The following is a 17,000-nucleotide window of genomic DNA, read 5'->3' as shown; positions in this document are numbered from 1 at the left end:
AGGGGTAGCCAAAGGGGCAGGAGCCCGCGTCAGCATCCTCCAAACCAGCCTCTGCTGAGAGAGTGCCGCGCGTGGCGAGCCGCGCACTCCGCTTGCCGCTCTCCTGGCTGCTGGTACTCGCTCTTAGAGCTCTGCGCTAGCTCAAAGATAGGCTCGGAGCCGCAGAGGTGCGTGACGGTCCACGACTGCATCCCAGGCCCCGCCCTTTCATCGGGATCTGGAAGGAGGAGCGCCGTGCGCGCTCGCGCCGGCGCGAGCGCTGAAGCTCCGCCCCCAGCTTCTACCTCCGGTTCTATCCCGGCGCTTCGCCCTTCCCCGCAGACCTCTGCCCCGGACCCATTTCCGAGGCGCGCCGCGTGCGCCGCGCAACCCAGGCCACGAGCACGGGCGCGTGCTCACGTCAGCGCGCGCCCGCCTCGACGCGAGTAGGCCCCGCCCTCCAGCCCCGCCCCGCTCGCTGGCCTGCCTCCTCCTGCTACCCTCCCGGCGCAGAGAACTCCGGCTGCCCAGCGCGCTCCGCGGTCATGGAGATCCCCGGGAGCCTGTGCAAGAAAGTCAAGCTGAGCAATAACGCGCAGAGCTGGGTAAGTGGGGGAGGAGGGCGAGACGGCGAGGAGCGGAGAGGCTGTGGGAGCAGCTCATTCCGGAGCCGCCGCCTCTCTCTCGCCTCCATCGCATCCTTCCAGGAGCGCGGAGGTGGGTTCCGGGACCGCGGCGCCTCCCGACTGGGGCCGTGAGTGGTTGTGAGGCAGAGGGGCCCGGCGCAGGGTGGGGGTCTCGCCCTGGCTTGGCGCAGCGTGCTGTCCGGGCCACCATTCTTGGGAAGAACGCCTCCCCTCCCCAGCGCCTGCGCTCAGGTAAGACCCCCAGGAAAATCCTTCACACGTGAGCTGGCGGCTGCTGAAACCTCAGGGCGCTGAAACCTGCGGCTGCAGAAACTGGAGCTTCCTGCATCCCTTGGAGTGGCGTGAAGATCTGCAGAGGAGGCGGAGGCGGGCGCCTTCGACGCATTCTTGGTTTTTCTTGGCTTTGCCAGTGCGGTTGGCCCAGGTTTGGGTCCATCTCCATGTCTTTCCATTTCTGAGTTTCAGTGTGAAGGGAGAGTACCCAACAATGTGGTCATTCATGGCTTGAGACTGCCCTGAACTGAGGTTCTTTGTGTCTCTGTGTTAAATCGGAATGTTTAACAAGTAGGAGTTTTAAAGACTCCATTCCTGGTGACAGTCAGGTGTGGGACCAGTCCTTTATAACGTTTAGTAACGACTGCCAGTGGACTTTGTAAAGTGCTGTGTCCTCATAACGTTGCTTACTTCCTTAATTTATCTGTGATGAGAAACAGCCTTATCTTCCTTTGTAAGTGTGGAGCAGGGGAGGGCCTATCTTTGGAGTCTGGAAAGGAACTGGTTTTAGGTTTAGATGGAAATGTTATTTCACGGTCCAATGGAATAATGAGGTTTAAATGCAGTGTCTCCCAAAACGTTACTTGCCTTTGATGAATCAAAGAAAAAAAAAAGCAATTTCAGGCAAATGTTCTTTGGAAATCATTAATTTACCACATCTGTTATTGTTATCAAGAATTGTCTGCTGATTCCTCTCTCCTTTTATTTAACTCTATAGATGGTAAGGAGGGGAAGGAGATTTAAAAGATGAATTAGAACCGTGGAAAGAGCACTGGACTCCTGGCCTGGTCTCTCTTCCCAGCTTTGCCATTTACTGACTGTGTGATCTTGAAGAAAGTCATTACTTATTCGAACCTCAGTTGACTTAAGGGTATAATAGTATGTACTTCACGGGATTGTTTTGATGAACAAAGAAGGCAGATCATGAATTTGAAAGCGCAGTGAAACCACTGCCTTGAAACTGAGACTCGGTTTGGCTCCTGTTACCTTAAGGTATTTCATGTTTAGGGAAATAAGGTTGGCTAACTTGGGGTATTTACACATAATTTGTTACATTGTCCATTTGTTTACTCATTTATTTATTAACATTTGCCACATGGTGCGTATTCTATGTAGAGACTTGTGCTAGACATGGTGGTGAAAAATGTGGGACTTAAACTGCTTGTCTTCTGGTAGTTCATGGTCTGTGTTGGGGTTGTGACATTTGCCAACTGGTGAATATGTCTTTGTGGTACACAGTGAGTGGCGTAAGACAGAAGTTTTATTGCAATTTAGAGGAGAGATTAGTTTCGCCTGGGCGTTCTGAGTCAGAGGGGCACTTTGTGGAGAAGTGTTGGGAATAAAAATTACTATTTTTTTACTCCAGGAACATTGACGAAACTTGTTTGACTGCTCTGGAGAGTTTTTGTTGGGAAGTGGAGGTAAGGTTGAATAGGGAGGCTGGGGCTACGTGATGCTCTTATGTTTGTCTGCAGAGAAGACTTGATTCTATGGGAGATTTTTGATGGGGCTAGAATTTAAAATTTTCTGATCCTTATAATTTTTTTCTCTCCCTCATGGAACACCCATCGTCTCTCCCTCTCTCATACTTAAATCAGCTTAATAGGCACAAGTGTGAAGAACCCATACACCTTTAAAATTCCTATCACAGGATAAAATTGGTAATCCAGGAAGAATGTTCTGCTGAAGAAATGTAGACCCGGTAGGACCCAGATGGGGAAGCCCTGGAGACCAGACAAGGTTATAGTAAGGTTTACATGAATTAATAGATTTGAAGCCTACCTGGCACATGAGCACTATTTATGTTCTTGTTAATTCATCCAGTGTGAGGGGCTGAAGGGCTGGGGTAAGGTGGCAGTGGGACTAGAGGAGTAGCTGCATTAAAAACATTTAAGGAAGTGTAGAGAGGACCGACTAGATATAGGGGATGAAAAAGGGAGAAATGTTAAAAGATGAACCTGAAGTTTTGGTCTGGGAAGTGGGGAGAAAGGTAGTTACCTATGTGGAAATTGGGAAGTAGGTTGGGCACGGGGGTAAGGGTGATATTAGTTAAACACAAAGGAGAGTTTAGTGTGTGCCAGGAACGGTTTGAAATGTTTTACCTATATTAATCCATTGAGTTTTTGTTAAATTTCTGAGGGTGAATATCATGAGAGACAGTGGTTAAAAGCCGGAGCTTGGAGCTGACTGCCTGGGCTGACATCTGGACTCCACTATTTATTAACTATGTAACTTTTGGCTGGTCACTTAATTTCTCTGTGCCTCTGTCTGCTCATCTATAAAATGAAAATGATAGCCTCACAGAGATATTGTGACAATTAGACTTAGCTCTTACTATTATCATCCTCTATTACAATTAGTATTTCCATTTTATAGATGACAAAACTGAGGCACAGAGAGGTCATGGAGCTTGTTAGTGGTGGACCCATTTTAAACCTGTTGCATTTGAGGGACAGCCTTAGTAGAGATAGTTTTAGAGGAAATATGAGCCATGTATATAATTCAACATTTACTAGATACCACATTAAAAAGTATAAAGTAACAGGTGACATAAATTTCAGTAATATGTTTAACCTACTATATCCCAAATACTATCATTTCAGTATGTTTTTCAATGTTAGTATAAGTTCAACACTATCATAATTAATAAAAAGTTATAAAAATATGGAGTTTTTTTTTTTTTTTTACAGTTAGTACACATTTCCCTTCATACTCTCCACATTTCAAATAGTAGGGACATGTGGATAACATAGTTATAGAAATTGAGTTGTGCTGAGGTTGGAAGTAAAGGTTTCATGGTTAAATTTGAGTTAAAGAGTATTAGGAAAATAAATGTGAGACCAAATATTAAGCTTTGGGTAATAGCTCCTGTTAAGGATTAGGTAAAGGAAGTGTACTCGTGGGAGACAATAGGCAAAGAGATGGGAAAATGTAGTCTTTCAGCTCTGGGAAACGGTTAGAATTACAGAAAGTTAAAGTTGTCCATATACCTGTGGGAATAGTGAAGAAAAACCAAGAAATTGACTTACTCTTAGAGCTGCCTCTTACTTCAGTCTGATAAAGCATCAGATATAATGAATATCGTTTCTTATCCAGTTGAATCTTTCTCCAATGGGACCAGTTTTCATCTGCCCTTGGGGATGTGTTAGTTGGACTGAGGGAAATTTGGGACACTCAGTTCAGGCCCAGGTATCATTTACCCATTTTGTAGAATCATATTGGGCTGAGTCCCTTGTTGGATCTGCCTTACAGTGAAGTAGGGTGCTAAAAGAAGTGTTTGAAACCGGGCATGACATTAAGAAGCATATACAGTCTCTCTCTGGTTTGCTTTTCCATTCCCCTCTTACAACTCCCTAAATTTCCATAGCTCCAGTCCAACTTTCCATCCATATCATACATCCTCATGGTTTTATACAAGCCTTTCCTTCTCCCTGGGATGCCTGTTACCCTTTATCAGGGGCTGAAATGTTCAGAGCCTTGGACCATTTTACCTTAACTGTGTGAAATGTGTGGCCCTTATAGATACATATGTTCACTTGTTCATGGGCTGAATTGTTTGTGCTCTTCTGCATTGTGTTGCATTCTGTCTACTAATACGTATCTTGTAATCATATTTCGTTATAGATGTTTTGTATCTATACCGAGCTTTTCCTGATATAACAAAATTGGGGATTAGGGGCAGGATGCGAAGTAGCTCGGTAGCTCTGATATTGAAATCCTTAGATAATTCATTAGTATCTTAAAAAAGCTTAAGTAAGGGAATAAGCTCCATATGTGGGAGGATTCAGATTACAGTTTTGTCACTTACCATCTGGGTGATCTTGGGAACATTATTTAACCCCTCCATCTCTCAGTATCCTCGTCTGTAATGAGATAATAAAACATACTTCACAGTGAGGCTAATGGTGCATACTATATGGGATTATAGTGAGGTTTAAAGACGTTAATATATTTATAAAACTGTGGTTCCTGGCACTGGAGTACTATTCTTGTTCTTATTATTTATTAGTTCATCAAATGTTTAACATTTACTTTGTGCCTTTGTTCCAGGTCCTGAGGATGCAGTGGTAAAAAGACAGAGAAGGGTCCTGTTTTATGAATATTACGTTCTACCTGAGAGAGAGTTAATTAAACCAAATGAATGAAATAATTCCCTCTTTTACCAATTCTGTCTTTCCCAAACAGCTTGTCTCCTTATATGTGGATCTTTTTCATAGAAGGCCAGCAGCCCCTTCTGGATTTAGCTGAACACTCAGATGATACAAAAAGGAAATAAGGACGCAGAAGTGGAACACGCAGCCAAACAAGAGGCCAATATACTTGTCTTTCAGAGGATTTGCCTGGGTGTGGTCAGGGGCAGGCACTGGTCTTTTATTTCCCCCACCCCCAGGTTTAACAGAGAATTGATCTTTCTACCCTGGCAAGATGATACTAAAAAAATTGCCTGATGAAAAGGGAAACTTAAACTTCTACCAACAACAGCAATAAGACGAATGATAGTAAGGTCTAGATCTGTGTTGTCCAGTTCACGATCCACTTGTGGCAAGTGAAATTTAATGAACATTAAGTAAGTAAAAAATTCCGTTTGTTAGTGGCAGTAACCACATTTCAAGAGCTGCATATGTGGTGAGTGGCCACAGGAATTGGACAGCACAGTATAGAACATTTTCATCATCTCAGGAAGCTCTGTTGGACAGTACAGATCTAGATGAAGCTTTGTTTTTTTTTTCCCTACTTATCTGTGTGTTTATGTATGCGGGTATTTTTACTCTGTTCCCAAGAACAGGTAATTTCTAGAGTCAGTGGCTACTTTGAAATTTTAGTTTTGGGCAGTTTTGCACCCTGGCTTCCGGTAGCATGTCTAGCAGTATTAGCCTCCCCTTAGCGTCGTTGCTTCTTCAGATTTGAAATGTCGATATACTTCCCAGCCTGGGTGTGTTACACTGAGTTTTGAGGAGTAGTTCTCTACTTTAGTGGTTCTCAGTCATGTGAGATTTTACCAGCCCTAGGGGGCATTTGGCAGTTCTGGAGACATTTTTGGTTATTCTACTTGTGTATGGAGGGGATAATTCTTCTAACATCTATTGGAAAAGATTTCTTAAAAAACCTAAATGTCTAAAAAAATTCTTAAATCTGAAATGCAAATGTAAAATCCAATTAAAGAATCCAATTGATGTGGCCTTTTTTCCCCCATCAGCCTAGAAGTTGCCATTTCTTACTCTGAGGTGGATCGGTTACTCATGGCATACCAATGACAAGACAGGAAAACCCCAATCCTGAATTGTTTTGAAATCAGATTAAGTAATTAGTTCAAATAAAGGGAATGACTTTTCTTTTTGGTATTTATTTAAGTGATAGTAAAGAGAATGTTCTCAGGGAGATTATTGCAGTGGCTATAGAGACGTCTGCAATGGAGTTTTGCTGTAGGGGAGAGAGATTGGGCTCAGTTCCAAATACAATGAGGAAAAGTGGGAATTTATCGTGAGGGAGCGGTGTGGGGGTCAGTGGATGAAAAATTAGAGAGGAAACATTCAGAATTGGGGAGTATTCTGACTAAAACAGTTTAACAGTGTTCTTGCTGAAGGCAGGCAGGCCAAGGTGATCAGGCATCATCTGGGGGATGGTGCAGCTTGGCGAGTTTGGTCAGCTATCGAGGATGGGGGATTTCTGCTAAAATTCGACTCTTGAAGACATGCCCAAGGATAGGGCCCAGTTGAAAAAGGGTTCAGAAGGAGCCTGCCTAGTTTGATCAAGGAGAGAAATCTTGCCAGTGATAATCGTTTCTGTGACATATCTTTTCCTAAAGACACAGTTAAATTTTAACTGAATAATGATGGTAGAAATACCAGACATTGCATAGAGAAATTCAGTGTCTGTCTTTGGATAAATGCAGCCATTGCGTGGGCTGTTTTCTCTTGTTGTTCTCTCTAGTTACGTTGATGCTTGCAGACCTTCCCTCTGCTTTTGTCTTTTGTATTTTTTTTTTCTTTTTTTCTTTTTGTTTGAGACAGAGTCTTGCTCTGTTGCCAGACTAGAGTGCAGTGGTGCGACCTTGGCTCACTGTAACCTCCACCTCACTGGTTCAAGTGATTCTCCTGCCTCAGCCTCCCAAGTAGCTGGGACTACAGGTGTGTACCACCATGCCAAGCTAGTTTTTGTATTTTTAGTAGAGACAAGATTTTACCATGTTGGTCAGGATGGTCTTGATCTCTTGACCTCATGATCTGCCTGCCTCAGCCTCCAAAAGTGCTGGGATTACAGGCGTGAGTCACTGTGCCTGAACTGTCTTTCATATTTTTAAGTGTACAATTCAGTGGTTTTTAGTATAACCAGGGTTGTACAGTCATCACCAGAATCTAATTTTAGAATATTTACATATCCCCAGAAAGAAACCTTATACCCATTAGTAGTCATTCCCCAGGCTCTACATTTTCTCCTAGCCCCTGACAACCAATAATGTACTTTCTGTCTCTATGGATTATGCTGTTGTGGGCTTTCCTAGAAATGAAATTATATAATCTATGGCCTTTTGTATCTGGCTTTTGTCACCTAGGATAATGTTTTCAAGCTTCATCCGTGTTATAACATGTGTCAACTAGCCTGGTCAAGATGGTGAAACTTTGTTTCTACTAAAAATCCAAAAAAATTTAGCCATGTGTGGTGGCATGTGCCTGTAATCCCAGCTACTCGGGAGGCTGAGGCAGGAGAATCACTTGAACTAGGAGGCGAAGGTTGCACTGAGATAAGATCACGCCACTGCACTCCATCCTGGGCAACAGAGCAAGACTCCTTTTTTTTTTTAAATAGTTCATTCAATATATGGTTGAAGAAAATCCCGTTGTATGGATAATGACACATCTTTATTTTTTCTCCCCCGAGATGGAGTCTCACTCTGTCGCCTGGCTGGAGTGCAGTGGCACAATCTCGGCTCACTGCAGCCTTCGCATCCCTGGTTCAAGCTGTTCTCCTGCCTCAGCCTTCCGAGTAGCTGGGATTAAAGGCACATGCCACCATGCCCGGCTAATTTTTACATTTTGAGTAGAGACGGGGTTTCACAATGTTGGCCAGAATGGTCTCCATCTCCTGACCTCATGATCCACCTGCTTCCGCCTCCCAAAGTGCTGGGATTACAGGCATGAGCCACCACGCCCGGCCACATCTTCTTTATTCATCAGTTGGTGGACATTTAGGTTGTTCCTACTTTTTGGCTTTCATGAATAAACGCTATGAACATTTGTGTATAAGTTTTTGTGGATACTTTTATGTGGTTTTAATAGTTAATTTCAACCTTTGAGGTGGACATTAGTGTATTTTGGCTCCCGAGTCTCTGAACCTCCCTTGTATGTGTGGTGAATGCCTCACTGTGTTTGTGGTAGGAGACAGGGTCTGTTACAGATTAATGATTTCTTTATTTACCTATGTGTAACTAGTTCCTTTTATGAAATGTTTTTGTTTTTATTGTGTCCTGAGTGTCTAGAAAGGATCAAACAACAAATAATGAATGAACAGATAGTCCCAGGCCCATTCTGACTTCTAGGAGTGTCTTAGGGCCAAAATTCCCAGCTGAAGGTAATGGAATGGAGGGCCTTTCCATTAAAGGTACGGATATAAAAACCTATTACATATTTAAAAGTTATTTAATCTTTAACAGAATAGTTGGAGAGCCGTAATGTGTATGCAGAGTGTATGTATGACAGATGGTAGTGATGAGATAAACATGCTAGTAACTTAGTCCTGATTCAGGAGATCTGTAGTAGGGCCTGAGATTTGCTTTCTAACAAGCAGCCAGGCCATGCCAGTGTTGCTACACAACATATTTTGTAGTAGCAAAGTTTTAAGAGTAGCCTTTTCAAGTTGTTTTCTCAACATCCTCCAGGGTTGTAGGATCTTCACTTGCTTTTTATCATTGACTTATTAATATTTACAAGATTAATTTCATTTATCAGTTAATTCTGTGAACTAAAGGTTTTAATTATTAAGAACTCTGTGAACTAAAGATTTCTTTTCATTGTATTCTACAGTCTCTTATCCATATTGTTACCATCTCTTCAGTTTTATCCATATTGTGTCTTGGGACATAAAAGAAATGTACCTGTTGCCATTTCAGGGATTTCTCATTGGAGTAATACACTGTTTAGCAGTTAGTTTAGGGTGGGTGGTAGGATGGATGAAAGACGTTGAAGTCCAGAATTATGCTTAGTATTTGGTATATGCTTTGTGTCTTTATAAATTTCACTTAAAAATGCACAATTCTTTATAAAATCATGAAAAATTCACAAAATCTGAAATTCTTTAAATAGCATCATAGAGAAGTTGATTTTCCTTATAGGCAAGTGAGTAAAATAACAAAATGGCCATGTGGAAATTAGAATGGGTCAAAAAGGGCCACTTGTGTGGTTGACGAGGACAGACGTTTGTAGTATGTACAGAAAATGCATACTACAAATATCAGAGGCCATGCAATGTTAGCCTAGTGACAGGATTGTTAGTCATTCAGTTCTAAATGTAGAAAGTATTAAATGGTCTTGGAAAGAATTATTCCATTTCTGCTAGATTTAAGATTTCCAAGTATCAGTCATCATTTCATTTGCAAGATACACAGAGAAAACAAACCATACTTTAAATGTCTTGTATCTAATGTTTATGAGTACTAACTAGGAACAAAGGAAGTTGGGCATTGTGGAAAATATGGATAATTGTAACTCACTGTAAAGAACATGGCTGTGCTTTGGTCAAGGATAGGCCAAGGTAAACATCCAGAATGACTCAGCGAGTTTACAGCACAGGTGTATAACTCCACTTGTTATCACAGTCATGTAGCCGTGACATAAGAAGACTCATCATTTGGCTCTAAGCCACAATTGTCTGTAAAAGGTATAACTGCCCTACTGACATTGTATGGGTGCACTTGCCCCCAGAGAAGGAGAGAGAGAGAGCTGGAGCTGTCCATCCTTGCAGCTGGATAGAAGCGAGCCAGGACACAGCTCGGCTCACTCACACCCAGAGAGAGAGAGAGATTTAAGATGCTGACCCTGAAGGGCGAGCCGGCTGCATAGCTATGTGTGGGAGCTGCTGGACTAAGCAGTAGAGACAAGGCAAACAGTGTGAGAGAGCTAATGTGAGTGGGCTGCTGATGAGAGAGCTGCTGAATAAAATTACCTTCCACTTCCCTATGCCCCTGAGTGTTCTTTCAGCTATCTGCTCATCCACTTTCTCCCTTTGGACCTCAGCATGACCTGGAACCTGACCCCAAGCAGGACACTCATAGTCCTTGACCTACTTTCCTGAGGAAGTAAAAATATATAGGCACAAGAAGACACCTAAATGTATTAATGGTACATAAATAACAAAAGAATGATATGGGCAGTAAATGTTACAGGGACTTCCTAGGTACACATACTTACACTGAGCCAGATTTTATATATATATATATGTGTGTATATATACGTGTGTGTGTATATATATTTCTACAAAGCACCCAGACTGTTAAGCAATAAGCTTGATTTCTCCTGTGTGTGGAAACTAGGGCACAGAAGACTCAGTATAGAAATGTACTTTAAAAAAAAAAATCCAACCCAGAGAGCCAAGAATAAAAATTTAGAGGTGAAAGGAACTCAGTCAGTCTCAACCCTTAGTGAGTCATTAATATCATGTTTCCTCAGAATTATAGAAAGGATTTGGCTGAAGTGGGTGCAGAAGGAAGGAAAGGGGAAGTAGAAGATCACATGTTTAAGTGCCGTGCGGAGTCTAAAAATTCAGGCATAAGTCTACCACTTTGCAATTCTGTAACCACCCAATGTGTTCCTTTTGCCTGCTGCCCACAGGCAAATTTATCAAGACAGGGTAATTTCAGAGAGAAAGAGTTTAATTCATGCAGAGCCAGCTGAACAGAAGACTTTTATTATTGAACAAATCAGCCTCCCTCAAAATTTGGAGGCCAGGGTTTTTTAAGGGTAGTTTGGTTGGCAAGGAAATGGGTGCAGCTAATTCATTGGGGATGTAATAATAGGGGTGTGGAAAATAGTCTTAGTGTGTTAAGTCCGCTTCTGGGTGGGAGCACACAGGTGGTTGGTGGGTCCAGGTGGAGCCATTGGTAGTCAGAAATGCAAAAACCTGAAAAGACATCTCAAAAGGCCAATCTTAGATTCTACAATAGTGATGTCATCTGCGGGAGTAACTGGGGAAGTTGAAAATCTTGTGACTTCTGGAGCAGTGACTGGTAATCATTTATGTTTACACCTTAGGAGAATTCAGTCTCCTCTCATCTCCTAACCTGGTGGTCTTTTATTAGCTTTAAAAGATGGTTTACTTTTGGGGAAGTACTATTATCATTTAAATTAAAAACTAAATTTCTCCCAAAGTTAGCTTGGCCCAAACCCAGCAATACCTAAGGGCAGTTTGGAGGTTCAAGGCAAGATGGGGGTTGGTTAGATCAGGTCTTTTTCACTGTTACAATTTTCTCACTTACAATTTTTGCAAAGGCTGTTTCAATTCCAGTAGTTTTATAAAAGTGCTGTTTGATTTACTCTGAAAAACTGGGAGGTAGGACAATGTGGCAATTTTTTAAAGTTTATTTTTTAATATGAAAAATACCGTTAAAAGCTTTAGCCAAATTAAATTTAAAAGAGTTTGAGCAAAGAACGATTTGTGAATTGGGCAGCCTCCTGAGTCAGTGCAGCTGCATGGTGGAAGATTTATGTACAGAAGAAGGAAAGTGGTGTACAGAAAATGGAAGTGAGGTCCAGAAACAACTGAATTGGTTATAGCTCAGCATTTGGCTTATTTGAACATGCTTTGAACAGTTGGCCACATTTGATTGGCCAAAACTCAGTGACTGGCACAAGTGTGGCTACAGTCTGTTTATATCTCCAACTAGGTTACAGTTTACTACATATGGAGAAACCTTTGGGCTGAACTTAAAATATGTAAAGAGGAAGCTTTAGCTTTAACTTGATTTAACAATATCAAACATACATAAACAAAAAAAAACTCCTTATATCCAGAGTACTATGTTTGCTGCCAGAATCTTTTTCAATGTAGGAGACAAGAAACTGAGGGAGCATTCTTTTTAGAGGTTAAAACAGACGGTCTCTACTTATCCTGTCTGTATATTTTCACAACCATATTCTCAGCAGTTTATAGCTTGACAGGTAATTGTTATGCATTCTAGCTTGATTTGATAAGAAAAGCAGAAGATATTTCACGGACCAAAATCAATTAAAATTGATTAGATACATGTTTCTTCTTGTCTAAAGAGCAAAGTAACTTGGAAAAATCCTCAAACAAAATGACTAAACCAAACAGGTTCTACCAGTATAGGCAGCAAAATGTGTATAGCACCTTCCTCAATTCCCTTTTAGCAGAGACCTTAGCTCCCTTTTCCTCCTTAGCCAGTATTGATGGGAGCTAAAACTAAAGAGGTGCTACTGCTTCTCAAGATATACAAATGTCTACTTCTGAAGCCTTTTTTTTTAAGTTCTTGGAAGTGTGGAACTGGTAACTTGTATTTGCTTCATCAGTTTATTGAAAAGAAATGAATCTAGAGACTCATATTACAGTTTTTTGTAAGCGATTATTAAATATGTAAAAGTATTTTATTGGAAATAAAGTATTAATAATTGTATAAGTAATTATTGTTAATGAGATGAGTAGATGGAAAGGGGTGCAGCTTTTGTGGCATACCTATTAAGAGAATTGTCAAATTATCCCTTTTGTCCCAGAGGATTTTTTAGACACTGGTAACGATAAGATTCAGATGTGTGGGAGATAGCATTTCTACTGTACAGGATTGTGAAGGAGAAGATAGGAAAAGAGATCCTTAATCTCATGGAAGTTGAAGATTTGGATAGAAATTTAATTCCTTAAAAATCAAATCTGTGTCTTGGTGGAGGTCAGCAAAATGATAGAATGGGACTTCCCAGTGCTTGTCTTCCCACATACACATTAATTGAACAACTATTCTTGCACAAAAATACCTTAATAAAAGCTAAGGAAGCCAGGTAAGAGGTGACAGCACCTGCATGTAGCAGAGAAATCAGGAAAAACACATTGAAGAGAGTAGAAAGAACAGTTTTACGTGATCTATATCACCGCCCCCAGCCTGCCACCTGAGGCAGCACAATGTGGAGAAAGATACCCTTTGCTTGGGGGGGAGAGGGCAGTGAGCATAAGATTTTGTCTTGGAACCCAACACCAGGCCCACCCCAGTGAAACCGAGTGCCAGGCAGGTCCCTACAACCCCAGACTCCAGGCTGGTACCCATGGATTGAGCCTCCAAGCCTATGCTGATACTAAGCAGGATTCTGCAGTCCCAGGTTCCAGCTCCTCCGACCCCTACCACCAGGCCAGACCCAATTGACTCAAGTTTTAGACTTGTCTTAGGGCCAGGCTAGCCCCAGTGTCCCTGGGCTCAGAGCTCCCTTTAGTACCAGGCTGGCTCCCACAGGCAGGCACCTGTGGATACAGGCTCCAAGCTGTCCCAGCTTCAGGCCTTCTCTAGGTTTCAGACCAGCTGAGAGCCAGGTTGGCCCACACAGCCCTGGGTGTCAGGTCTGCCCCAATACAAGGCCATTCCCTGTGGCTGCACCCTCCAGGCTGGCTACTGCAACCCCATACTTGAGAGACCCAGGGTTTCAGTACCATCCCAATACATCTCAGCACTGGACCAGCCCCCATGGACCCAGGTTGTAGGACCATTTCTGTGGACCCAGGTTCCAGGCCAGCACCCACATGCCGAGCATCTAGGCCAGCCCCCATGGCTCCAGAGCAGGTCCTATGATTCTAGGTAGGCTTCAAACCAACCCCTGTAGACCTAGGCCTCCACATCTACTCCAGCACCAGCTGAGCCCTGCCTACCTGCTGACCCAGATACCAGGCCAGCCTCCCAGAAAACTACAGCAGCAAGCCTGCCTGTGCACCATGCCAGATGGCCTCCCCGAATTCTCTGGACAGGTTGACTGGTGAAGTGCTTCCCAGATGAAGCCAGCCTACAAAGACTGGAATAAGTTGCTACCTCTTCATTGTACAGATATTGGTATAAGACAACAAGAAATGTGAAAAAACAAGGAGACTTAATACTACCAAAAGTATCACTGACCTTTCAGTGGCTGACTCAAAAGAAATGGAGATACATGAACTGCCTGAAAAAGAATTAAAAAATAATTGTGTAAGGAAGCTCAGCAAACCTCAATAAAATAGAAATAATTCAGTGTACTCTGGAAAACAGTAAATGAGCAACATGAGAAATTTAACAGATTGAAATTATTTAAAAAATAAAAAATTATAAAACTGAAAAACATAATGAATAAAATGAAAAATGCAATAGAGAGCATCCATAGAAGAACTGATCAAGCAAAGTAATCTGTACTTGAAGACGGATTTCTTACATAGTTAGAGGAGGAAAAAGAAGAATGAAAAGTAATGGAGAAAGCTTACAGGATTTATAGGACAGCATCAAAAATACAAAAAGTCGAGGCATAGGAGTCCAAGGAGAAGAGAAAGACAAAGGGTTACAAAGCTTATTTAAATAAATAACAACAGAAAACTTTCAAATCTGGGGAAAGGTATAAATAAGTACAGGAAGATCAAAAGTTCTAATCAGATTCAATCCAAACAAGACTACATCAGGACATAGAGTTAAACTGTCAAAAATAAAACAGGATTCTGAAAGCAGCTAGAGAAAAGAAGCAAATCACATATAAGGGAGTTCCAAAAATGCTAGCAGCAGACTTTTCAGCAGAAACTTTATAGTCCAGGAGAGAGTGGGGTGACATGTTCAAAGTGTTGAAGGAAAAAAACCCTGTCAACCAAGAATACCATATTCAACAATGCTGTAATTCACAAAGAGAAACATAAAGACTTGCCCAGACAAAGCTAAGGGAGTTCATCACTACCAGACATGTCTCAAAAGAAACATTAAAGGGAGTTCTCCAAGCTGAAATAAAAGGATGCTAATTAGTAACAAGAAAGTATAAAACTCACTGTTAAAAGTAAATCCACAGTCAAGTTAGGAATTAATACTGTAATTGTCATGTGTCAATAATTTATATCTCTAGTATGAACATTAAAAGACTATTAACAATAGTGACAATAATTTGTTAAGGGATGTCTTCACTGTCGAGTTCTATCAAACATTTAAAGAAGGATTAATGCCAGTCTGTATTAGTCTGTTTTCACACTGCTATAAAGAACTCCCTGAGACTGGGTAAATTATAAAGAAAAGAGGTTTAATTGACTCACAGTTCTGCATGGCTGGGGAGGCCCCAGAAACTCACAATCATAGCAGAAGGTGAAGAGGAAGCAGGGCACATCTTACATGGTGGCAGGAGAGAGAGAACAAGGGCGGAAGTGCCACACTTTTGAACTATTAAATCTTGTGAGAACTCACTATCATGAGAGCAGCATGGGAGAAAGCGCCCCCATGATCCAATCACCACCTACAATGTTGCTCCCTTCACACATGGAGATTACAGTTCGAGATGAGATTTGTGTGGGGACGCATAGCCAAACCATATCACCATTTTTTCTTAAACTCTTCCAAAAAATTGAAGAGGAAATACTTCCAAATTTATTTTATGAGGCCAACATTACCCTGATATCAAAGCCACAAAAGGACACCAGAAGAAAAGAAAATCACATGCCAATGTCCCTGATGAACATAGATGCGGAAATCCTGAACACATAGCAACCTGAATTCTATAGCACATTAAAGGATCATTCCTTGTTATCAGGTGGGATTTATTTCAGGGATGCAAGGATGGTTCAACATAGGCAATTTTTTTTTTTTTTTTGAGATGTAGTTTTGCTATTGTCACCCAGGCTGGGGTACAATGGCGTGATCTTGGCTCACTGCAACCTCCACCTCCTGGGTTCAAGCAATTCTCCTGCCTCAGCCTTCTGAGTAGGTGGGACTCCAGGCACATGCCACCATGCCCAGCTAATTTTTGTATTTTTAGTAGAGACGGGATTTCTCCACATTGACCTGGCTGGTCTCAAACTCCTGACCTCAGGTGATCCACCTGCCTCAGCCTCCAAAGTGCTGGGATTAGTGGTGTGAGCCACCGTGCCTGGCTAACGTATGCAAATTAATAAAGGTGATGCACCACACTAACAGAATGTAGAGTGACAAACCTATGATCATCTGAATAGATGCAGAAAAGTTATTTGAAAGAATTCATTAATCTCTTATGATAAAAACTCTCAACAAATTAGGAAAAGAAGGAATGTACTTCAGTGCAGTAAGGACTATATATTTCAAGCCCACAACTGACATCATACCCAATGGAGAAACAGGAAAAGTCGAAAGCTTTCCCCCTAAGATCAGGAACACAACAAGGGTGCCCACTCTTGCCACTTCTATTCAGTGTAGTACTGGAGGTCCTAGACAGAGCACTTAGACAAGAGAAATAAATAAAAGGCATCCAAATGGGAAAAGAAGAAGTTAAACTGTTCCTGTTTGCAGATGACATGGTTTTAAGTATGTGGAAAACCTTAAAGATTTCACCAAAAGACTGTTAGAATAAATAAATTCAGTAAAGATGCAGAATACAAACTCAACATTAGAAAACCAGTAGTGTTTTTATATACTAACAATGAAGTACCTATAAAAGAAATAAAACAATCTCATTTATAGTAGCTACCAGAAAAATAAAATACTTGGGAATACATTTAACCAAGGAAGTAAGAGACCTGTATACTGAAAACTGTGAAACATTGATGAAAAAAATCGAAGACAAATAAATGGAAACATTATATGTGTTCATGGATTGAAAGAATTAATATTGTTAAAATGTCCATACTAAAAGAGATCTGCAGATTCAATGCAATCCCTATAAAAAGTCCAAGGATTCTTCACAGAAATAGAAAAAGCAATTCTAAAATTTGTATGGAAAGTGATTGTAAAATTTGTATGAAACAAAAGACCCCAGATAACCAAAGCAATCGAGCAAAAATAACAAAGCGGGAGGCATTACATTACTTGACTTTAAAACATACTCTGAAGCTGTAGTAATCAAAACAGCGTGATACAGTCATAAAAACAGACATATAAACCATAGAACAGAGCAGAAAGCCCAGATACAAATATATGGATTTATATTTAAT

At 41.4% G+C, this 17,000-nt stretch overlaps 1 protein-coding gene across 1 annotated transcript in view; it reads left to right on the top strand.

Annotated features, from left to right (window-relative positions):
* The first annotated feature begins 281 nt into the window (after nucleotides 1–281).
* Nucleotides 282–17,000, top strand: part of PAPSS1 (3'-phosphoadenosine 5'-phosphosulfate synthase 1) — a 103,969-nt gene continuing 87,250 nt past the window's right edge. Inside the window, exon 1 of the mRNA XM_033214941.1 lies at nucleotides 282–584. Coding sequence (XP_033070832.1) covers nucleotides 525–584 — 60 coding nt within the window. The 5' untranslated portion in view covers nucleotides 282–524. The remainder of the gene's footprint in view (nucleotides 585–17,000) is intronic.

The sequence above is a fragment of the Trachypithecus francoisi genome, unplaced genomic scaffold (genome assembly GCF_009764315.1).
Source record: "Trachypithecus francoisi isolate TF-2019V2 unplaced genomic scaffold, Tfra_2.0 Lachesis_group1, whole genome shotgun sequence".
Classification (NCBI taxonomy): Eukaryota; Metazoa; Chordata; class Mammalia; order Primates; family Cercopithecidae; genus Trachypithecus; species Trachypithecus francoisi.
Note: the sequence above shows the minus strand (reverse complement) of the source record. Positions and strands in the feature narration are given on the sequence as shown.